The sequence below is a fragment of the Nansenia antarctica genome (genome assembly GCF_963989245.1).
Source record: "Nansenia antarctica genome assembly, chromosome: 3".
In the NCBI taxonomy this organism is placed as follows: Eukaryota; Metazoa; Chordata; class Actinopteri; order Argentiniformes; family Microstomatidae; genus Nansenia; species Nansenia antarctica.
In genome coordinates this window covers 21,348,947-21,374,103 of record NC_137688.1, presented here as the reverse complement: position 1 = coordinate 21,374,103, position 25,157 = coordinate 21,348,947, and the positions used below count along the sequence as shown (strand labels likewise).

The 25,157-nt window shown below is 45.4% G+C and overlaps 2 protein-coding genes across 2 annotated transcripts; both read right to left on the bottom strand.

Moving 5' to 3' along the window:
• Nucleotides 1-1,211: 1,211 nt before the first annotated feature.
• On the bottom strand, nt 1,212-6,806 carry LOC308153446 (H-2 class II histocompatibility antigen gamma chain-like). The gene is made up of 8 exons (XM_080526598.1): nt 6,698-6,806; nt 4,283-4,452; nt 3,736-3,833; nt 3,420-3,476; nt 3,118-3,201; nt 2,684-2,756; nt 2,281-2,550; nt 1,212-1,827 (listed from the first exon to the last, which is right to left on the bottom strand). Exons 1-8 carry the CDS (start codon nt 6,769-6,771, stop codon nt 1,820-1,822), a joined length of 834 nt encoding a protein of 277 aa, XP_080382724.1. The 5' UTR covers nt 6,772-6,806; the 3' UTR covers nt 1,212-1,819.
• Nucleotides 6,807-9,571: 2,765 nt separating this feature from the next.
• ndst1b (N-deacetylase/N-sulfotransferase (heparan glucosaminyl) 1b) lies at nt 9,572-22,560 on the bottom strand (the record flags this gene model as incomplete). Its single annotated transcript, XM_080527803.1, has 14 exons — nt 9,572-11,206; nt 11,350-11,452; nt 11,643-11,752; nt 11,987-12,157; nt 13,190-13,364; nt 13,523-13,646; nt 14,134-14,230; nt 14,863-15,045; nt 15,234-15,362; nt 18,012-18,197; nt 18,912-19,066; nt 19,318-19,405; nt 20,373-20,855; nt 22,009-22,560. The coding sequence occupies 14 exons, from the start codon at nt 22,558-22,560 to the stop codon at nt 11,087-11,089; spliced, it is 2,676 nt and encodes an 891-aa protein (XP_080383929.1). The 3' UTR covers nt 9,572-11,086.
• Nucleotides 22,561-25,157: the final 2,597 nt, after the last annotated feature.

Sequence of the window (25,157 nt, the reverse complement as noted above, 5' to 3'; positions counted from 1 at the left end):
AGACAAAATGTAATCTAATCTAAATCTAATCATTAGTGATCAAAAGTTTCATCATTCTCTCTATCTTCTTCACATGCTCAGCAAACACACACAAACGCGCCATTACTATTCCAGTAATGGAGCAGCTGGTTAGTAAGAGAACACGTGTAGAAAAGTATTTTATTTCGTTTCATAGACAATAGTGTTTATTTCAGATACTGTAGCGGAAGATATTATCCTCATTTCCAGTGAAGTAGCTGCCATCCAGTTGTGACACTTTTGTTTATCCCGCCCCTTCATCGTTGATGACGCGGATGGTTCTGGTTACACTGGTATGAACGCGGCCTGGTTCGCCAGACAGCACCAAGGTTCGGAGGTTTCAGAACGCGAATGGGAACGGTTCCTTGGCGGTGTGAAATCCCTAATAAGTGCCATCTACATTTTTTATGTCTGTTTTAAACAAATTATCCCGTACCATCACTTTACATTCAAGTTCTTTGTATTTTATTAAAATGACAAATAGCCTAGAGGGCTATTTGGCCTTGGAATTGCATGATGCGTAGGCTATGTAGTAATACAGTTCATGGATTAGGAGAGTGTTCAAGAGTTTTATCATGTAGCGGATAGCGGATCTTCTGTGGTGTTCAACTCTGGCTGTGACCAGCCTTGTGTGTGTGAGCACCTATTTCCCTGCCTGGGGTTGAGTTTGTAGGTCGTGGTAGTAGCAGGTGTCTGACATCAGACTGGAGGAGCGATCACATGACTTAATATGCCAATTCCAACTGTTTTGCGTTAACACATTTATTATTATTTATTTTTTCACTTTTAAATTGACTTGAGTTATATTGCAATTGATTCTTGAAGAATACAGTATAACTTATTAAATGCTTCATGAGCTTTGTTGTCTTACCCCATCAGAACCCAACATAGAATATTGTTTTACTCCATTGTTTGTAAATAATGTAATTATAAATAAACACTGTATATCTTTAAAACATAGTTAGAATATTTAATCATTTAAATCTAATGGATGGTTGGTCCTTAGAGCAGTTACAGTTCTCCTTCTCCATCCCTCGGGTCTTGTTTCAGAAATGTGTTAGCATTGCAAATAAATGTTGTCACTTTATGTATGCTGGTAGGTAGAGATTATATATATATATATATATATATATATATATATATATATATATATATAATCTGACAAAGTCAGAACAATGCACATTTTAGTAGGAAATAGCATGCTTTATTAGGCCCTCCTAGTTCACATTTCTTTAGAAGAATCCACTTCCTCATAACCACATCTATACAGTACATTCATAAAGCATGCTTCAGAGGCATGGTTATATAGTTATTAAACCTAACATCTATGTTAGAATCTCATCTACGTATGTTAGAAAATCAATATCTTATCAACTAGGTCAAGCTATGTGGTAGAGCTACCGGACCTAGGAAGACTAGTGTCTAGACTAGAACAAAGTTGACAGGAGCAGAGTCAAGGGGAAAGAGCTTGAGGATAGGAAAGTGCTTTGCATGGAGTAAAATGCAACTTATGATTCATGTTTGTATCTGATTAATAATATAGCGAAGGCACTATGGAAAAAGGCGGTTAATAATGTTAAAACATTACCATTACTGCAACATACTACTGTTGTCAGAGAGAATCACCAACAAATTAAAACATAACTGTATCAACTAGCATTCCAATCAGATTAATACCTATATCTAAATATATGATGACAGATGAAGGTACATAAAGGAAGTAAACTGTGCTTATAGTATTTTTTTTTGTCTCCAAGTCACATGATGAAGAAGGCCATCAGGTGCTCTGGTTGAGTTGATTTTACTCCTCTGGAAAACAAACATAAACAGATGATGGACCATGTGTACTAAGCCTTGTCCCTTATGTGGTGTAGTACAGTGCAGGGGGCTAGCGTTTTAGATCAACGTCATCAATGTCTATCGACACTGTATTTGTCTGTCTGCCTGTCTGTCTATCTGCCTGTGTGTGTGTCTGTCTGTCTGTCTACCTATGTGAGTCTGTGAGTCTGTCTGTCTGTCTGCCTGCCTGTCTGCCTGTGTGTGTGTGGGTGTGTGTGTGTGTATGTGTCTGTCTGTCTACCTATGTGAGTCTGTGAGTCTGTCTGTCTGTCTGCCTGCCTGCCTGCCTGCCTGCCTGCCTGCCTGTCTGTCTGTCTGTCTGTCTGTCTGAGTCTGTCAGTCTGCCTGTCTGTCTGTCTGTCTGACTGTCTGACTGTCTGTCTGTCTGTCTGTCTGTCTGTCAGGCCACTCATCTCCACTCACCTTCCTTGAAGGACTTCAGTTGCATAGTCCTGGGGAAAGCCATCATGCTACGGACCATACCTCTGACTCTGTCACAGTCAGGTTTGCGGTGGCGGACGGTGGTGTCCGGGACCTTGACGCCCTCCTTGTCCACGCACCAGCAGAAGCCTGTGCTGTGCCAGCACTGAGCGGGCAGGTAGTTCCCCTGCTCGTCACACTGGGGCCTGTAGGAGCCCAGCTTCCTGGGTGGGGCATCTGCCTCCAGGTTACACTTGCTCTGGACCTCAGTGGCTGAGGAGAGGAGAGAGAGAACAGAGTCTTTCAGACCGTGGGTTCGAATAGTGTTTGAAAACAATTCAAATGCTCTGCTGTTCTTCCACTGGGTTTGCCTGGCACATTGCAGCGTGTCAATAGCTGAACCTACCTGGCTCAGGGGTGGGGGGCTGCTTCTGGGCCATCTGGAAGATCAGCCAGTGACGGATCCAGGTCTCAAAGTCCTGAGGAACAAACGTTTCAATGTTTTGAAGTTTATTGCCATACTGTATATGCTGGTATACACAGGGAGTGTATGATATTCATACTAGCAAGATCTCCTCCTCAAACTCACAGAATACAGTTATAACACCATAATAAGTCAACAGTAAAAGAGCAACATCCCAATGTTCTATTTGAATGTTAATGCTCTGGACATAGATTAATGTTGAGGTTTTGAGTGTCTTATAGTGCCTTAATTGACAGTTGCCTTCTCTTTGACGATGACCAGGCTCATACATGGGAGTCCATGATGGGTGACCAACTCTATAAACCACACTTGACATGGTCTGGCCCTAAGAGGGTCCGTTGTTTGTGTGGCCTCACCTTCCACATGTTCTCATCCATCTCTTGTTTCAGGCTCTGCAGGTTGGCCAGGAAGGTCTCGTTGAACTGAGGCAGGGCGGCATTCTGTTGAAAAACACAGTCCACCATTCAGCCCAAATACAACACCAGCAACACATACAACACACAACTCTAGTAACTCTGATACACCCACACAATACATACTGTTAAATAAGAATGGTTGAATGAATGGCTGACCTCACTGGTTTTTACTTTTTCACTTTTAAAGAGGTGACGCTAACGAAAAGAAAGGGATGAAATGCTTCATGGTGATTGACACGTACCTGCAGGAGATCCTTCACTTGCTTCTCCACGCTGACCGTGGCAGTGTTCTCCAGTTTCTGAAAGGAAAACAGAGAGAAGAGTCAACAAATCATGAATGCGCATAATCATCTAAAATGTGTACAAATCTTTTTGTTCCTATCTTTCTGTTTCAAAACGTGAGCAGAGGGAGAACAGCTATGCTCTGGCCCTGCCAAGTGGAGCAGGGAACAGATTTGAGTCTTGAACAGCGTGTTGCTGCCATCTAGTGTTTGTTTAGTTTAGCTCAGCTCAGCTCCTTAAAGCCTCAAGGAAACCGAAAGCGGGTTGAGTGATTACCGTCAGGGGAGTGGTCTTCTTAATGCCCTCTTCTGTGAAGTCCATCATCAGGGGCATGCTGTTCATGGGCATCTGCATCCGAACGGGGGACCCTGACCCTGAAGGGCAGGAGGGAGTTTCAGTGTTTTGTATCAGTCAATTGAACAGCTCACCACAAATTAAGCAAAGATGGCCTCTTCCAAACAAACAGGAGGAAGAGAATTATCCTAGATCAGCAGGTGTGATATAAAATCTGTAAGAATTTACGATGAGTCTGATGATAAGCAATGCGTTACGGAAACACAGTAGAACGTGTTGCATTCCCTGTATTCTACAGTGGAATAAACCGGATTCTTACTTCCCCTGATCTAAATTACATACTCTGAAATCCCCCCTTCCCAGTCCTGTCCCTTCTGTATCTCTTCCTCAATTAGAACATTGTCTCATTTCCTTCTCCTCAAGGTCACACAAGTCCTTAGGCCTCTCCTTCCAAAATCTCCCCAACCCACCTCAAGATCCCCCTCTCATCCTCCCGCCTCTCTCTCCTCCCCTCCCTTCCTCTGCCTACCTTGGGGTTTGCTGCTCAGCTGCTTGCGCATGTTGTCAGTGTCCTTCTCCAGGGTGTGAATCTGGCTCCTCTGGCCAAAGACAAAGTAGGCAGTGAGGGCCTGGCCGGCCAGGAGCAGACAGGCCAGCACGGTGAGGCCTGCCACCTTGAATGCACGACTGTTTGACCCCCTATGGGAGGGACGGAGAGGGAGAACATATTAGGGCGGAGAGATAGAAGTGGTTGTAGTTGGTCATGGTACCCTCAAACCATATTGTTATGTTTTTTAAAAGCTTATGGGGGCGTACTGATTTGTTATGTCTAGCACAGCATCAGGAAATCCCCCCTGACTCAAAGCCCCCTGGGCCAGGAAACCCATTTGAGGGTAGAGTTTAGTTTTTTATCCCCACAAAGTTAAATGTATTCCCCCATTGAAATTAAAAAAGAAAAGAAAAGAAAAAAACAAAACAAAACTACAGTATATTCAAAACTGTTTTCTCTGTTCCTCATTCTGAGCCTATCAGGTGTGAGTCATCACTAGTTGCCAGGCAGAGGCATTCCGTGAGTGTCAAGGGGAAAGTAAAGAGAAGGTGGATATCATAAGTTAACTCCAAACTCAGTAATGATAACAAAATGTTCCAATTCGACAACTTGAGAATGTTGTAGTAGAACTACTACTACTACTACTACTACTAATAATAATAATAATGCATTTATTTTGTACAGTGCTTTTCTCAGTACTTCAATAAACTAAATTCCATGGAGAGAACAAGAACAGGTAAAAAAATAAATTAAAAAAAGTTAGTAAAAACAACAATAAAAATAGTAAGTTTAAAAATATGGAGTCGTTTAAGGGATTGTTTGAAGGAGGAGAGTGTGCTGGATTCATTGACATGGTTTGGGAGAATGTTTCAAAGATGTAATGTAATGTAATGTATTGTAATAATGTGTGCATTATTAGTGCACACATTTCATTTGAGGGTAGAGTTGAGTTTTTTATCCGCACAAAGTTAAATGTATTCCCCCCTTGAAATTAAAAAAGAAAAAAACAAAACAAAACAAAACTACAGTATATTCAAAACTGTTTTCTCTGTTCCTCATTCTGAGCCTATCAGGTGTGAGTCATCACTAGTTGCCAGGCAGAGGCATTCCGTGAGTGTCAAGGGGAAAGTAAGGAGAAGGTGGATATCATAAGTTAACTCCAAACTCAGTAATGATAACAAAATGTTCCAATTCGACAACTTGAGAATGTTGTAGTAGAACTACTACTACTAATAATAATAATAATGCATTTATTTTGTACAGTGCTTTTCTCAGTACTTCAAGAAACTAAATTCCATGGAGAGAACAAGAACAGATACAAAAAAACACAGTTAGTAAAAACAACAATACAAATAGTAAGTTTAAAAATATGGAGTCGTTTAAGGGATTGTTTGAAGGAGGAGAGTGTGCTGGATTCATTGACATGGTTTGGGAGAATGTTTCAAAGATGTAATGTAATGTAATGTATTGTAATAATGTGTGCATTATTAGTGCACACATTTCATTTGAGGGTAGAGTTGAGTTTTTTATCTGCACAAAGTTAAATGTATTCCCCCCTTGAAATTAAAAAAGCAAAAAACAAAACAAAACAAAACTACAGTATATTCAAAACTGTTTTCTCTGTTCCTCATTCTGAGCCTATCAGGTGTGAGTCATCACTAGTTGCCAGGCAGAGGCATTCCGTGAGTGTCAAGGGGAAAGTAAGGAGAAGGTGGATATCATAAGTTAACTCCAAACTCAGTAATGATAACAAAATGTTCCAATTCGACAACTTGAGAATGTTGTAGTAGAACTACTACTACTACTAATAATAATAATGCATTTATTTTGTACAGTGCTTTTCTCAGTACTTCAAGAAACTAAATTCCATGGAGAGAACAAGAACAGATACAAAAAAAAACACAGTTAGTAAAAACAACAATACAAATAGTAAGTTTAAAAATATGGAGTCGTTTAAGGGATTGTTTGAAGGAGGAGAGTGTGCTGGATTCATTGACATGGTTTGGGAGAATGTTTCAAAGATGTAATGTATTGTAATAATGTGTGCATTATTAGTGCACACATTTCAATTTCAATTTCAATTTGAGTTCAGAATATGATCATACCTTATACTTACCATGTTGCATCCTTGGATTTGATATAGCATTTATAGGGGAAGAAGATATTGCACCTGTTTTTGCAGCATTCTACCCTTTTCTTGATGTCATAGATATGTCATAATAATCATAACTCAATCATTTTGTTTCCTAGACATTACAGAAAAGAACAGTGTCCTTGGTAGATGAGAAAGCAATGAGATAAAGGATTAATTTAATAAATGATTGCGGGATCAATAGAAAGTACATTGATGCCAAAAGTGTATTAATTATTTTCGTAGCGGGAGGTCCTTCTCACCTGGTCACGGCCCTCCCGGGCAAAATCGCCTCCTGACTCCCGGTGCGCAGCAGCGCGTCGTTCTGGTGTTCCATTCTCTCCTGTCGTTTCTTCTCAAAGCCGCAATGAAAACTGAATTGGGTCCGACGGACGCAGAGTTTTAAACGGCTCAAAATGCGGAATTGAGCTTTGAGCTCTGATGCAGCGAAGTATAAGCTGGAAAGTCCCGAGTCTAGAAGGTGAGACAAGGGGGCAGGTTTACAAGAGGATTTTTGATCATTGGTCAAAACTTCCCATCATCACTTGTTGGCAGAGGCAGACAAATTTGAAGGGATGAAATGGGTTGAAGAAGCAGACACAAAATAACATAACCCTTGCAGAAATGACTACTTGGAGACACATATAAATATAGATAAATACAAATAACAATTAAATTGTATTGTTTTATGAGCCTTTATAATTCATTAACCATAAATCCAGGAATGCAATCCAAAGGTTAAACATTATATACAAGTGTGTACAAGACCTAAGCTGTACACACACTAAGCTATCAATCATGATCATGAAAAAAGAGGCTATCATTTATATGGTATGCTATGAAAATATTAATCACCTGCTATTTTGACAAGGAAATAAGACATAAAAGACCAAAAAGTAAAAGAGTATTGGAAAGAATAATGAAAGGAATTCAAGGAAAATAATGATTACAAATAATTATGCTTTGTCTTTGGGGTGCTTATTGAGAACAATAACAGGGACAGACTTTTACATAAATGTATACCGTACCCTTTGAGTAATATATAATTCTCTCATCATGAGATTAGACTACATGAGCTTCTAAGTATTGAGCTACGTTTTCTATGATGTTATTGTGTGTGTTCATTTGAAATATAGGCTAGTGGAGTATGATCATACAAAACGTTATTGGACATACAATCTTAAAGCAGATCTTTAAAAACAACTCTTAAAGAGTTGACTTCTTAAGACGACAGCGTTATCTCTAAGGAAGGGCTTTCCTTAGAGACAACGTTGTCGTCTTAAGAAGTGAAATTCTCATTGGATGCTTTGATGTCTGCTGTTTCCTTCCCTAAACCAATCAGCCACATGGAGCATAGTGCCAGCAGAAGTTGAATTGTGCCATTCCAGAAAAACAGCAGAACTGGATTCCCCTTCATTTTCCAGTGAATGTTGGGGGTTTTCTAATAAGGCCTAAAGGAAATAAAAAGTATAAAACAACATGCAACCCACAGACGACCTAGTCTGAGCCAGACGACCTAGGCACCAGGGTCAGATAGGTCATGAGGACAGTGGATAGTCAATACTGTGGTAGTCTCACTATATCAAACTTGAGAGATCAGATTCTGGGTTCCCAGATTTATAATGTGGAAGTGTTATTCAGTAGATAGGTTCAGTCTGTATTGATATTGATACCAGTAGACGCTGGTGGAGGCAGACATCGGAGAACAGGCTCATTGTAATGCATGGAATGGAATGAGGAACATTATCAAACATGTGTTTGCATTACAATGAGGCCGTCCTCCGATTACTACATCCGCTGGTTGATACCTAATACACTACCTACAAACTGAAACCAAAAAACACATTGTGTACTTAGACCTGTATATTATATTATGCTTTTTTCCCCACAAGTTAATATAGGTCTTTTTTTTCTTTTTCGAAAGGCATTCTAGCATGCCTCGACATCCCTCTGTTCCAGCCCTTCACTCGACAGGCTGTTTTTGTGTTTATGGCTTTAAATACAAATGAACTTCTTCTTTCCACGGCCCACTCCTGAGGTTAGTTAGTTAGAGGAGCACCACTGGCTGCGTTCGTAAATTAGCTGGAGTGCAGCGTCAAAAGGGACCAAGTGATTTGATTGGACAAGAAGCATTCCAGAAGAAGCATTTCAGTTTCTGTGTTAGTAGGGTCATCAGAGACCCAAATGTATAGCAAGCACTGAAAGTGAGTTTTTCATAATATGGGACCTTAATGTCTTGGACTATAGAAGTCTGTCTACTACCAATACACAGTATTTCAGACACTGATTAGTATCTGCTTCTCCTTTCGGAGAAATGACTGGACTATCTATGAAAACAACAGTTCCGTATCAAACACACGCATGCAGATTAGGCGGAGGGGAGAAAATAATACTTGACAACCCGAGAAAAATACAGTGGTGTTTTATTTGCAAATTAAAAAGCACCGACAATATTAGTTACACTGTAAAAATTATTGACAACAGTTACAAGTCTTTATCGTACAGTCCAGGAGATTAGTACCATCATTGCTGTTATTATGCGTTATCATTTCAATAATACTTTTATAGAAAGAAATCAAGAACCTCTGTACAACAGTTGGCAGTGTGAGGATATGGGAAGAACAGAACGATCTATTATTGACATTTACTGTAGGATTGAGCAGATCTGTTGAGGCTGTAGCCTATGACACTTGAACGACCGTAGAACAGTATCGACATGTCAATACTAGAAACTCTCACACCGGTGAAAACTATACCACTCACTGTGAGAGAGAGAGAGGGGGGGAGGGGGGGTTAACAGAGTGTCACCTCAACTACATTCAATAACTTACTACCAAGCATTACCTAATGTACATTACAGAGTCAAGAAAAAAAGAAAGAGAAACAGCATGTGCATTGTTATTACATCTGAACATTGTACAAAACTATTGCAATAAGAGCAGCTTTTGTTATCTATGCTAGTTGCAGTGGTAATACCATGACCAACAGCTGTGTCTACACTGAACCTAATGTCATACTGTAAGTGAAACTTGCACTTTTACAATTCTCCCTGACGCAACTCAGAAATACTAGGATCATCAACGTTGTAAGACAAATGAAATGAAAGAGGCCCATAATATACACAGCTTTTTTTAAACAAATAAAAAAATAAAATAAAATCAACATTCTCCATGAAATAAGGACTATAACCGGATCATTGTTGTTCTGGTCTCTTCATTTGCGTCACAGAACTGAAACACCCTTGGACCATGAGTGCATTTAAACTTAGCTTATGTTCAACTCCACAAACTGTAGTAGCTGTTGAACGGGTGTGCTTTCAGACATAGCATTGGGTTGAGAAACCTGTATGTCGCCATAGAGTGAGTTGCAGACTGCCGTTGAGAGGATAGGCCTACCACCTTAAATATTGTGCTTTCAACTTGTGCTGACACTTGCTACACACTACGTATTACCAGACAGCCTGCTTGCCATTCTGTTTCCGCTTGAGTCAACCCCATTTAGACAAGGACAAAAACAAAAGATGGCTAAAGCCAGATACGGTCATCATGCAGGCTATATCTCTGACCCCGTGAGTGAAAGTGAAACAGGGCTAACATGTTGGTCTTGTACATTCTACCATAATGTGTCACCCACTGCATTGTAGGAAAAGTTAAAATCAAACAAACGGGGTGTAAAAAAAAAGAAAGAAAAAAAAAGAAAAGAAGCAAAAGAAATGTAAATCTTAAAAAAATAAAAAACCTCCAACGTTCATGTAATATTGTGTTGACGATTCTGTCCCGGCACTTGCAAATGCATTAGCTAGTGTCTATGAAGGCCAAGTGAATAGGGCTACATCACGTAGCCTGAGTCAATACGCCAGATATCCCCCATCGCTTCCATATAGAAACCACAAGAAACTTAAACAAATGCCATTCACTTAGTTTATAAGTACTAGTTGATCTCTGTTCTTTCTTTAATATGATCTGCCTTGTTTACTGCATTCTACTTCATGATTCATCATACAACCTCGAGCAGTGGCAGGGGCTTGTGTGTTCCAGTAGGTGGGAGAGAGATGATTGGTGATATAAGCTACAATGCTCAGTCATATATCTCTCTTCCTCTTCCTCCTCCTCTACTTCCAAAGAAAGGTCTGAGTTCGTGCGAGGAAGTCAAGGGTTGACTTCACGTAGGCCTACTTGGTATCCATGTTACGGGTGCGGTGGGGAGATGACCTCGCTTGACCTCGCCCTCTTCTCCATCCCATTCAGTCTGTTCCTGTACTCCCCACAACCACCCCCATCATGGTACAGTCCCTTGAGAGGCATAATGTTCCTGGACCATACCATGTAAGGGCAAAGGCCTTTCAGGGCGGGGGGGGGAGGTACAGCATGGAGAAAGGGGAGTGCAGCTCCCAACGCAGACTCACTGACCCGTCTTCAGTTACCATCCTTCCTCTCCCTCCCGCTCTGTCTGTACTGACCAGTCAGGGCTTGGGCGTTGGACCTCGTGTCCATATCTCCACATTGAAGGGGCGGTCTGAAGGCTTCCCCTTCAAACACAGAGTGTCCGCCCCCTAGAAGCCTCTATGGAGTTCAAACCATACTCCTCCATGTTCTCTCAGGGGGGTTGAGCGGTGGTACTGTCCGCTAAGCTGTGCCCCCCCTATGGTGCTGCTACCTGGTATGGACCAGTTCCTCTCGGAGCCAGCTGGGCAGAGGCTGACCCATCCTGTACAACAACTTGGACAGCTCAATGTTATGGTCCCTGTAGTGCTCCCTGAGGACTGACAGGGACTGAGAGAGAGAGAAGAGAGGGAGAAGAGAGAAGATCATCAAAACCGGAATTCAAACCATGTTCTCATCAGTTACACACACAACTGGAAGTAGTTCCAAGCATGGAAGTATTAACTATCAGCGCTCCAGCCAACTCTCCTCACCTCTGGGTCCATGTCAGGGTAGCGGCGACCCTTGCTCTTCCCCAGACACTTGGTCTTCCCTCCATCCAGCAGCTGACACCAGAAGCCCTTCTTGGGGTCAAACCTGGAACCGTTCAGAAAAGTTTCAGAAATCTACATCTGGGAGAAGTTACCTGGTTCTAAACAGAAGTTACATGGGCCTCCCCAGACCCGGGCAGAATACCGCAGGCATGTTATCAATCATCACGGCTAAAATGCTACTTTCTGGTATGGCGGTTGGCCACTGTGTTGCCGTGGTGACACTAAACACTTACGCCAGGATCTTGTGATAGTTGACGGTGTTCACCAGGCCCAGGAACTTCTGGATCTTGTCCATGACTGAGGCCGGCTCAGTCTTCAGCATCTGCCCATCCAGAACCAGCAACTAGGAGGGACACACAGACAGTTAATCATGGACTAGCGGCACAAGACCATATCACGTCACTGGTAACAGTAACAACAACAACAACAACAACAACAGGGAACTTCCAGTGATGAGACCTAGTTCCTTATTTTTGCTGTTAGAAAAATGAAAGGCATGCTAAAAAACCTGTTCGGACACAACACGCACACACACACACACATCCACCTTCTCGCGCACACACGCACGCACACACACCTGGCTGGAGTGGTAGTGTTTGAGCCAGCGCTCCAGGTGGATGGCGTACCAGCCCGGTACCAGGCAGCGGTTCTGGAGGACCCGCAGTTTGATGGGTGCGTCGTGGGTAGCTGTGATGACGTCACGGAAGGAGTACTTCAAGGCCACAGGGTCCTCGTGGGCTCGTTGGTGCTGGGAGGAGAAGCAGAAGGACAGACATGGGGTGAGAACACTGTCCTGAGGATACTGGGTGGACTGGGACAGAAGGACAGGCATGGGGTGAGAACACTGTCCTGAGGATACTGGGTGGACTGGGACAGAAGGACAGACATGGGGTGAGAACACTGTCCTGAGGATACTGGGGGGACTGGGACAGCCGTGTGTTTGGACCAGTGTGTCCTGGTATCCGGAGTAGTCATTACACAGTAATAAGAGTATGTTACATGGTAGTAACTAGAGCACAGCCTTGCAATACTACATATGTGACAGGGGCAACAAGTCGGCATGCGTCAAGTCCCGCAAATGACTAAAATATATATATATATATATCTTTATATTTCTATATTATATATATATTATTTATATAGAGATTTTTAACATTTGTTCAGGTTTTTTCATATTACGAAACGAAAGTTTAAGTGTTGAAGGGCCCACTCAACACAACAAACAACAGTTTTAGGATCACTAAATACTAATCTAATTTGTCAGCGAACTCAGCTTGTTTTGGATACGCGATTCACTATCGTCTGCCGTCCTGCTTTGTACTTGGTGAGTGTTGGTGATAGGTACATGCCTTGTTCAAGGCCTGTGGAATGTTCAAGGACTGTGTGATCATCTAGTTACGTGTAGTTATGAGTTTTTAGCAAGTTCATGTCAGCATAGCAGCATGTTGTGATGTGCTAAACATGCAGTTGTTAGATATGCTACATAGCAATGTTCTTCGTTGTTAGCTGCTAGCTGGTAGCTAACTAGAGTATTGCAGCACAGTCTGTTTTGGTTCAGGGCGATTTTCTCCGCTATTCAGTTTGAGGTGTATTCACATTCAAATAAAAATACCGTCTTCAACTTCAATGTAGGGTTAGGGTTAAGGCAGGGTTAGGACATCATTTGAAATCTTACAATCTGCACTTTCATAATCTGTAACAAAGAACCTTGCTGACTTGGGGAACAAAACACCAGCTCCTGTCACACATCATATAGAGGTGATAAGCTGTTATAACCGACCTGGTACCAGGAGTACGCGCGGTCGGCGGGGCTGATGAGGATGGTGACGATCTTGGCTTTGGGCAGGAGGGCCGCCGCCCGCTGGGCTGCCACCTCAGAGTCAAAGTAGTTGGCACTCTTCTCAAAGTAGTAGTCCGAACTCGTGTTGGAGGGCAAGGGGAAGTACTCCATATACCTGTGTTTTGGAAATAAGAATAATAGTAATACTTTATTTTTGTATTGTAATATACAGGAGTAAAGAAACAAAATATGGCCTGCATAGTAAAAATCAAAAAGGTGAACAAAGGGTAAATCAACGTTGTGAGTGGACTGTTGTCTGTGTAATGTTCATACCAGTCGATGCCTCTGTGGTAGTTGTGTCCGTTAAAGAACTGGATCTCCTCAAAGGTCTCCTTGCTGGGGTAGTTACTGGTCAGGTCAGGGTGCATGCCCAGGAACAGATAGAGGGCTGTCGTGCCTGGGGAAGGGAAGAAGGAGAAGGAGAGGGAGGGGGAGGGGGTGGAGAGGGAGAAATAAATAAATAAAGAGAGGAGGGGGTGGGTTGCAGGGGAGGGGAGGGTATTGAGCATTGACAGGTCAACTTACAAGCACCTCACTACAGGCTTAACAGTGGCTTGTGTAATAAATCAGTCTGCCATAAGAGCCAATCCATTTCACTGCTTCTTGCCTCCTTCGTGCAGGAGAGTGTGAATGGACCATCTGTGAGCCACGAGGCTGTTCCTGTTAGTCTAATCTGTACTGAAAGTCTGTTAAATGCCACTTCCTCTGCAGAGTCGAAGTCTAACTTTCCCCTACAAACTCTGATGCAGGTCATGAATAATGCAGAAGCGAAATCAAATCAGAGTTGAGGTGAAATGAAGCTGAAGTGATGTGAAGCATTCATGACATTCAGAAGCATTGTTCTCAGTGGCCAGTAAGGGGTGCTGTAGTGCCATCTTTCTCACCTGTCTTCTGAGGCCCGATGACTAGCAGCTTGGGGAAGCGGTCACACGTTTTCTCCTTCGACCAGATGTCCTTGTGCCTTTTGTCCTCACAGGGATCCTGTAGTAGGTGCAGTTAATGAAACTCGTTATCTAATGTCCATTTCTAAATGGTGAAAACAATATGTACACACATACATCAAATGAAAATGAGAATCTGTACTTTAACCTCATAGTAATTGTTTCATTTCAAATCAAAACATCTGGAGTACAGAGGCAAAATAATAACAAGAAATGCATTCACAAATCATTAAAAAAATGCTTATCTTGGCACTGTACATACTTTAGATAAACATTCAACACAAACACACTACTACGTGATAACAGATTGTGTTTGACTAGTCAGGGTCAAAGTTCAGCTTCTTCTAATTTGCTTCACAAGTGCTTCACAAATTAGCTTTTTTTTACATTTGTTAATTTAGCAAACTTGCATTTTTTCCTGCAGAATCATGTTCAATCTTGAAAGGTCTTGACAACAGTGTAAAGTGACTGTAGCCCAACAATAGTTTTAATACAGTTTCTCTACTATAAATATATAAAAAAAGAAATAAGTAATTCTCCCTTCTAGCATTATGACTGTTTTTGTTATGATGAACTGATGTACAGAGGATTCACTTACTTAGACAAATGTATTTGTAAAGTGTCTGCTAAATGTCAAATGTAAATGTAAGCTTCTCTCTCTCAGACACCCACCTGCCAGAGAGGGTCTCTCTCGGAGGGGAAGAGGCTGAAGTACTTCTGGGCCAGCTGGATGGGTGGCAGGGTCTGGAGCCGCAGGTTGGTCCACGTCTTGAGGAACTTCACCAGGCTCTTGAAGGTGTACAACCCCAGACGATCGTTCCCGTAGTTAGAGAGGTGAGTCATGAAGATGCTGATCTGGAGTAGGAGAGAGTGGGGGGGGGGGAGAAGGAGAAGGAGAAGGTGGGAGGAGAAGGAGAAGGGGGGAGGGGGGAAGGAGGAGAAAAGTGAGGACTGAGCAGGAGAACAGAATGATGGGACACATGGTGTGTGTGTGTGTGTGTGTGTGAGTTTGCGTGTGGTGCTTCGCCGTTTGGCTAACTCACAGGGTTTAGTAGGACAGTCTGGAACAGTTCTCCACCGTTGATGAGCTTGTCCAGCTCGTTGGGACTGACAGGGTACTCCTTGTAGAAGATGGTGTGTGTGAAGAGACCACACGTCTGCCTTGGCAAGACCTACACACACACACACACACACACACACACACACACACACACACACACACACACACACACACACACACACACACACACACACGTTAGTCCCAGCGGTATATTCAAAGCAAAGCTGTGAAAACCTCAGGCGATATCAACATTTTTACTTTCAATAATCTTCATATTATTATACTTCTCATTACTAAGTTAAAGCAAACCTCTTATGCACTTCCAGTCTATATGGAAATTCATGTAAATACACATAGAGTGTCTGGGGCTCTGAATATCACATCAGAGAGAGAGAGACAGATATACAGACACAGAGAGAGAGAGAGAGAGAGAGAGAGAGAGAGAGAGAGAGAGAGAGACAGAGAGAGACAGAGAGAGACAGAGAGAGAGAGAGAGAGAGAGAGACAGACAGAGAGACAGAGAGAGAGAGAGAGAGAGAGACAGAGAGAAAGAGAGAGAGAGACAGAGAGAAAGAGAGAGAGAGACAGACAGAGAGACAGAGAGAAAGAGACAGAGAGAGACCGGCCGTAAAAACAGGAGGACAGAAAGAAACAGAACTGGGGTTTCAGTTGAGACATTGTCAGCGCTTTCGTTTCATATTCCATATTGTCAAGTCTCCAGCGTATTTACTTTTTGAAGTGCATTTTCACCAAGATCTCAACACACTACACATCATGTACAAAACCACGTCAACAAAACCCAGAACATCAATAGAAGCATATGGGCACACAATACCCTCCACATGGGGAATGGGGAAGGCTGTGGGGACGGGGGAGTTGCTAAGGACAACCAACCATATGCAGCTCTTTATATATATACTGTATATATTTTAAAAATGCTTTGTGGAGTACCCTCAACACTGTGTGTGTGTGTATTTTGTGTTCTGTTGTTGTTGTTGTTGCTGTTGTTGTTGTTGTTGTTGTTGTTGTTGTTGAAGCCCAGGTAAATCAGTGGTGTTTTCAGAACAGTGTTGGAGGACCAGAGCTGTTTTGGCAGCCTGATCCTCGGCTGCTGTAGAGGAATCCTCAAGGACTGGCTGTGAAAAATAATGCGCTGTGCCATCCCAAGGCCACTGTTGCCACGGTGATATAAATAAAACCAACCTGCCGTTCCACATCTCAGGGGAGGGAAGGGTGGAGGGAGGGAGGGATGAATGGAGTGATGGTGAGAGGGAGGTGTATATATGGGGGTGGAGGGGCAGGGTAATGCCATGAGCATGGGGACAGGAAGGAAAGAGGAGAGAGGGGGGCAGGAAGGAAAGAGGTAGAAAAGGCAGGGGAGAGGAGAAGGAGGAGCCAAAGCACGCTTATCTGGTCCCTTCACACCTGCACACTGGAGGGGTAGGGGCGCTGGTAAGTGATGGGGGTTGTTTCTGACACAGGAAAAGGAAAGCGAGGGGAGAGAGGGGCAAGATAGATGCTATGTGGGATTCTTGGGACGACCCTACCCTTAACCCTGATATAACCCTACCCTTAACCCTAACCCTCATATAACCCTACCCTTAACCCTCATATAACCCTACCCTTAACCCTAACCCTGATATAACCCTACCCTTAACCCTGATATAACCCTACCCTTAACCCTGATATAACCCTACCCTTAACCCTGATATAACCCTACCCGTAACCCTGATATAACCCTACCCGTAACCCTGATATAACCCTACCCGTAACCCTGATATAACCCTACCCTTAACCCTGATATAACCCTACCCGTAACCCTGATATAACCCTACCCGTAACCCTGATATAACCCTACCCGTAACCCTGATATAACCCTACCCGTAACCCTAACCCTCATATAACCCTACCCTGAACCCTAACCCTGATATAACCCTACCCTTAACCCTAACCCTGATATAACCCTACCCTTAACCCTAACCCTCATATAACCCTACCCTTAACCCTAACCCTGATATAACCCTACCCTTAACCCTAACCCTCATATAACCCTACCCTTAACCCTTAACCCTGATATAACCCTACCCTTAACTCCTACCGTACCGTGTTTTAAAGCTCTTTTATGCAGATGATGCAGCACTTTATTCTGCAGCCTCCTCTGTGGGTGGAGTTGTGTCTAACATGCTAATCTACACAGTGTGTCATTTACTCCCATGCAAATCATGAACATGAACTACTATCCTTGCATTAAGATGGACTCAATTATTTATTTATTGAGTGATTTGTTTATGACATTTTTGTATTTTAGTGTCACAGCAAAGAGTCTGAATACTTATGTACAAGAGGCATTTCTGTATTTACATTTTAATAGATTTCCCGCTTTGTCATTCTGGGGTATTGTGTGTGTATTAATGGTAAATTCCTTTAATTTAATCAATTAGATTTTTGCTCAAGGTACAGGGTCAGCCATATTTGGCGTCCCTGGAGCAATTAGGGGTTAAGTGCCTTGCTCGAGGGCACATGCAAGCTCTTTCCGGAGGCAGGGATCTCAGTGGAGCAGTGCTCTTCATATCATTGATTATTGTCTGTTAAGAAATTGTATTGCCTGAATAAACTGTCCTTTTAATATTTTGATGTAAATCATAGCGATACATATAAAAATCTCAACCTTGCACCATACATCCTTTTACAGAGGCGAGACAGGGGGGCGATAGAGGGGGGGGGGGGGACTGACTGACTGACGCAGGACTGGAGGACTCACGCTGATGCCGCTGTGGGTGAAACCTCGTCTGAAGCGGGCAGGTTTGAGGTGGGGGTACTCCTCCGTGCTGGTCACCCTGATCCCCCACACCTTCTTCCAGGCATCGTACAGCTGCAGGTGGACAGGGTAGACCCCAGAGTGGTGGGGGGCCACTGCGTAGCCCATGTTAGTGGGGATACCGTGCTCCTGGAGAGGGGAGGAGGGGGTGGTGGGGGAGAAGATATGGAGGGAAAGACGGTTACGAGGGAGAGATGGAGATGGAGATAAAGTGGTTACTCAGCATACACAGAGATCCACACGGTAGCAAGTCTTATAACACTAGCTGCATCATGCTGTCACCCTGTTAGCACAACACTGCTAACCAAACAGGGTCAAAGATGCTAGCGCAACATAGCTAACACTGTGACCCTACCAGACCTACACTCATGGACAAAAATATTGGCACGTTTACATATCTGCACTTCTGTCAGATAATGCACCACATCTCGCAGACAATTGTTGCAATTACAAATGCTTTGGTATTCCCATGTTTATTTCTTTTGTTTGTATTGGAACACAACAAAGAAGACAAAAAAGGCCAAATCTGATATGATTCCACACAGAACTCCAATTATTATCTGACAGAAGTGCAGGGGCGCCAATCTTTTTGTCCATGACTGTATATCACTTGCTGGCTCAGCATAGCTAACACTGTCTCCCTACCAGACCTATATCGCTAGCTAGCTCAACAAAGCTAACCGTCACACTGCCATACTTGTATCTCTACCAGACCTATATCGCTAGCTAGCTCAACACAGCTAACACTGTCACCCTACCAGACCTATATCGCTAGCTAGTTCAACACAGCTACTGCCCCCCAGCCCCCCCAGCCCCCTCCAGCCCCACAGGCCCAGGGCTTACCATGGCAAACCTCTTGTTGAGCAGCATCTGTTCGGCCAGCACCGACTGGTTGTGGAAGAGGTGAGGCTGCATGTGACTCCACATGTGAGGGAACCACCAGAACTCCTTTACATAGGAGAGGAGCAGGTCATCGCCCAGGTCCTCCTCATCTGAGCCTGGAGAGGGAGAGGGGTAGAGAGGGAAGGATAGGAGGGAGGGAAGGAACAGAGCAAACAGGGGGAAAGGAAGGAGGTGGGTGAGACACAAATCAGAGAAAGAAGACAAAACTTCAGTTGCTTGGATGCGTAGATGGAATCCCATAAGAATGGAACTGTGATGTTATCCGTGGTCAGGGTCAGTACACAGAGCGGGAGGTATTTAGGAGCATCTCTCTGGGGGCGGGGAAGGGGGGGTCCGCCACTCCTACCTGCATGGAAGAATTTCCCTGAGAAGCCGAGGTTGAATGTGAAGTTGGGCACATGGGTCCGCAGCTCTCTCTGAGTCTCCAACAGCGCCTGAGAGAGGGAGGGGGGGAGAGAGTGAGCAAGGCGCGATCGCACGCACACACGCACATAAATGCGCACACATACAGAGACACACACACACACACACACACACACATACATAGAAACATACACACACAAACACCGATTGTTGATGTGCAGTTTATCTCCCTGTGCACATCCTCGTCCACCCCCGGTTGCCTCTCTTCTCTCTCTTCATGCCATTTGATATTTTCTCTCTCCTCTGATTCGAGTGTTTGTTTCATTTGATCTCTGCACTGTATGTGAATCCACGCTATCCACCCTCTCTCCCACACTCTCCCCTCTTTGCTCTTTTCCTTCCCTGGCTCTCCCTCCCGCCTTGACAGAGCGTGATTAATTCCTAACTCCCCACTGCTGTGCTGCCAGAGAAGACGCCTTGATGATCCTCCTAGTTCTCTCGCCCCTCATACATGAGGAGGCCCTTCTAACTCAGAGGGGACAAGAAACTGAAAAACACAGACAACCACAACGTTTCTGTGTGCTTTAAATATTCATAGGCATGGAGGTGGATGGAGAGTCTCTCTGTGCCTGTAGGAACGGTGAAGGCTGTCAACTGTTGTGTCGCCTACCGAGACGGATGCACAAGAGAGAGAGAGAGAGAGAGAGAGAGAGAGAGAGAGAGAGAGAGAGAGAGAGAGAGACAGAGAGGTGGGTGTACTGTGGTAGAACACAAATATGCCTCTCGTGTGCTTTACCTAGTATCTAACACAGAGTAGAAAACCGCCGATAAAAAAAGTGGCTACGCTCAAAATACCAAAAGATGTCTGTCTTGGTAAATAAAATAAATAAAGTTTGATTGATTGATGTCTACGTCACCGAAAGCTTTGCACGTTGATCTGATATTTACTTCCAAGCATTCACAAAGCCCTTGTAGGAGGAACAATCACCCCCAAGATAATGCAAAGACCCCCCGCCACCAAGACCCCGCTCCACCTACCTTCACATCGGGCACCTGCATGCGGGTGCCCTCCTTGCCCACGAAGATGTCGTCTATGTCCACCAGCAGGTATCTCTCCAGGGACAGCGAGAGTCTCTTCCCCGTGAGGAAGGCCACCGCGTCCACAAACACCAGCTTGTGCAGCCAGAAGGCCAGGTTGTTGCCGAATAGGACCCTCTGGATGCCGTCATGGAGGCCCAGGTCCTGGACCACGGAAGGGAGCAGCGCCGCGCTCTGCCCCAGCGAGGGCACGCTCTCGGCAGACTGGGTCTTGGCCAGGAGCACAGGCTCGTAGGTGGAGTGGTTGGACTGGAACACGGTCCAGTCTTCCCCCGGGAGAGGCCCCGGCAGAGGCTGGCCAGAGCGCGTGATGAAGAGGAGGGGGGACTTGGGGTTGACGGTGCAGTCCTTGAGGCCCAGGTTGGAGTGGAGGAAGAGGGGGAAGCCTTTCAGCTGTGCACTCAGTAGGCTGTTCTCATTGGCCTGTTGGATGGGGGAGGGGGGAGGGAGAATGAGGATGTCATCGAGAAGGGACACAACCACTTTGGTTTGGTCAAGGTTACAGATAGAAATGTATTCTAATTCATAAAATGTTCAGTTTTGTACAATGTAGAATAGTCGGTTCTATGCAATCGTGAGGGATGGGGTTTGAACACCGGTCTGTCACGTGGAAGACCCAAGCATCTGCCATTAAGTCAAGAACAAATCCTCTAGTTGTACACGTCTCAGGCTGGGCTGCCACATCACAAAAGCATGATTCCAAATCCCACATTTCAATCTGCTCGCTTCTGAAGTTCCAACAGGAAGGCATTAGACCAATAAAGAAAAAAGAAATTATGAAGAAAAAAAAAGAAACGCATTAGACGCTCCGGAGTGTTCCAGACACGGAGGATTCTGTCATTTTTGATTGTCAAAGCTGCTTCTCGGCAAAACTGGAACTGTCTTATTCTCTCACTTCCCCATTACCATGACGACCATTTGACTGGGTCGTCTTTCCTCTCACTCACTCTAGTGAGTATCTAAGATGGCTGAGTAGGCGTCTGAGAAAACAGAATCTTAATCAGTTAACACTCACCCACACACAGGTGGGCCCACACACAGAGATTGATTAAAACCCCTCGCCTTGGCCACCGAGGACATTACACATTCCAATTGAACATTGATGTTTGATCTGAGGGATGCGCTCCCTCTCTCCTCTTTCAACTCTTTAAAATACCGCCGATACCAAATCCCACTAGGTTCCCTCAGCCCTCACCTGGTCTGCTCTCTCATTCCTCCATCTCACTTTCACATTCTCTCCATCACTCCGGGAATAGTGATTTAAACTGATAACTGGCCTTGAGCTACCAGACTCCACAGGGTATTATAGAGGGATGGAACGGAAAGAGTACCAATAAGAGAAAGGGGGAGAGAGAGAGAGAGGAGAGAGACAGAGAGACAGAGAGAGAGAGTGAGTTAGAATTAGCAGTTCTCTCTAACCTTGAGGGGTCCTAGTGAATCCTGCTTTGTTAGGGAAGACAAACAGAGAGAGAGAGAGAGAGAGAGAGAGAGAAAGAGTGAGAGAGAGAGAGAGAGAGAGAGAGAGAGAGAGAGAGAGAGAGAGAAAGAGTGAGAGACTGGCCTGCGTTTTTCTAACCTTGAAGAAGCCGATGATGCCCACCCCGTACTCCACACAGTACTTGTCCAGCAGCTCTCTGTTCCAGGCGTCCAGGTTCACGTACTTCAGGATGTTCTCGTAGATGACCAGCGTGAAGCGCCCCCGCTCCTTATCCGTCAACGTGGGCATGTCCCCTTTACCGGGAGAGATCTCCGTCCGGTACCGGAAACGTCCCGACTCCAGGATGGCCACGATCTCCTGGCCGAGCTGGGAGTACTGGCTCTCCACGAACACCAACACCACGGGGTCCGTCCTCGTCCCTCCCGCCTCCCCGCCGGGCCCCCCCGACACGCCCCGCAGAGGGAGCAGCCGCGACGGCGTCACCCGGGGGTCGTCAAAGTCGGCCGACGCCCCCCCGCCTTCCGCCCCGGCCCCGCCGCCTCCCGAGGGCTCCAGCTCCCGCTTGACGCCGTACAGGAAGTAGGCGGAGACGAAGACGCTGACGGCGCAGAACAGAAAGAGGAGGAGGAGGGAGGTCTGGAGGGGGAGGAGGCGGACCAGCCGACGCAGGCGGGACACGCATCCCAGCATCGTCCCAGCAGCCAGCCGACGCCCCAGGAAACAGTCTCTCTCTCTCTCTCTCTCTCTCTCTCGGGAGGGGGGGGAAAGGTGGGGTAGGAGTGAGCAGAATCAAATCAATGCAGAGTCAGTCTTCTTGTTACCGTGGATCCACAGGGTAGAGAGGCGGCAGCGAAGACAGCCGCGGCGACTGGAGATAGAAATGAGACTGTCTCACGTTGGCTCTCCCTCATGTTGTAGAGTTGCTTATGTCACCATGGCAGAGAAGTCTGGGGGGGGAGGGGGGAGGGAGGGGAGAGGGAGGGGGGGGGTCTGACCACAGGGGGGGTCACACTTCACTCCTGGGAGGGGAAGAGGGGAGGGGAGGTAGTCACTGGAGGAGAGTGGTGCTGGAGAGCTCTGTCACCTGTCCATCACAAGGACCAGCCAACAGCATCCCTCCTTGAAGTAGTCCAAGGCTCCTGATTGGTGGAGGCTCTCCGGGGGGTGGGAGGGGGGAGTGAGGTCCTATAGGTCATCCAAGCTGCAATATTTCCCGCTGGACAATATCTGGCGACCTGGAAGGAAAGCAAACAGAGCAACATGAAAAACCAAAAACAACATCGAAGACAAACCAACAGAGAGAACATCATCATTCATCAACATCACAGTCTCAGTGACTCACGGTTGGCACCAGAAATGTTTTTGTGGTGTTTTGTGTTTTATGTGGGGGAGGTGTGTACTCTGATGTTGCCAGAGCCTAAAGTTTAGTTAAAAGTAGTCTTTGCATTCACCTACACACACACCATCAGAGCAGCCTAACCCACCCCCCCCCCTCTCCACACACACATACGCACCCCCACCCCCCCACACACACACACGCACACACACATAACCCGCCTCCCCCACAAACACATACAACCACCCCTCGCACAGACACACAGAACCACACACACAACCCCCCCCCACACACACACAACCACCCCTCTCACACACACACACACACACACACACACACACACACACACTGTCCTAGGCCTCCGTACAATCGAAATGAGAGTGACAACAAAGCCTGAGGCAGCCCATTCCAGTGAGCGAGTCCAGGCGGCCTGTGTGACTGCATGTAGAGTGAAGCCATCGCCCCAGGGAACACTTGCCTCCCATTCCCCTCAGATCCTCAAAGTATCACGGACTCAATTGAGTGGAGGAAGAGGGGAAGAGAGGAAAACAGGCAGCACAGCTCCAAAAGCAGAGAAGCAGAGAACAGCGGAGCCGACAGCGACAGACGGGAGAAAAAAAAGAATGAAACCCCCCCCCCCCCACCCCCACCAATCAGATCCCGTGACTGGAGGACCAAGAGTAACAGAGCCTCCGATCCCACTGCTCAGGATCAGGATGCACTCACCTAAACTAAACCAATCAAACTGTAATCAAACGATTTACAAGGCGATCGCTCTAATTGCCGCTTAATGACCGCGCTGAGGGGTGTTAGAGAGATTACAGACCTTCCTACACCGCTGTCGGCCTGAAGGTGGTAGTGGTGGTGGAGGTGCGTGGCGGTGGGGGGGGGGAATCAGATGTGAATGAAGTGGTACGGCTCGAGATGCTTAGCCTATACCTGCGATGACGCGAGAAAGCAGCGAGCGGGTCACTTACATAAACCCTGGGCCGGCCGAGCCTACAACGTTTCTCCATTTGGAACCCTCCCTGAAATACGAGACACAATACAACGATCTGCTCTTAGCAGAGAGCTTCTCGAAAGCAGGCTGACTGCTTCCTTTTGGTAGGGGGGGGAGGGAGAGACAGAAAGAAAGAAAGAGACAAGCACAGACCACTCAACCTTTAAACCATTCCCCATGCCCATTAAGAGCCATCTAGGCCATACTAACTCCATACGTGTCATTAAAAATGTATCGTGTTACACAGCTGAATTAAAAGGATACTAAGGGCGAATCAAAGCTTTAATTAAAGAGATTGAAAGAGAGAGAGAGAAAAAATAACTGACACTGTACCACATGGGCGGTTATCAGACATCTGACATGTCTACATCTAACGAGTTATTGATTTTTGACAGCCTAGCTCTAGATAGGGTAAAGCCTCATATCGGGCCATATATCATTCCTTGTGACATTCAATGGGAGAAAAGCCTCATATCTTTTCAACAGACTGAGAGAACTACACATTGTGTCGTACTGTGGTGTGTACTCCCTGCAGTCGAAGTGAGTCGGCCTAGAAAACCGACGCCCAAAATTCCCTCCTGAGCTTTGTGCGGATATCACACTTCTCCTTGTGAGCCGCTTCCCAATTTCCCCGTTCGCGGAGGACGAGTGTTGAAATGTGAAAGAGAGGGCGTGAAGAAGCAAGACTGGTGGGTGTGCAGAGGACGTATCACGCCGGTACAGACCGAAAACACACAAGCTCCGGTCCCTTGAAGATTCCTCTCTTTTTCCTGTCCGTGGCCTCTGAGAGGAGACTGGTTCGTGCCACGGCATATCAAAGCAAGATTAGCCAGGCCGCGCTGACGAGAGCAGAACAGAGGACAAGTTGCACTCCGAGAGAGGGAAACTTCTTATCACGTAGGCTAGTCGCCGTTCCTCAGGTGGGCGGTTACACCACTTACAGTTTTACTC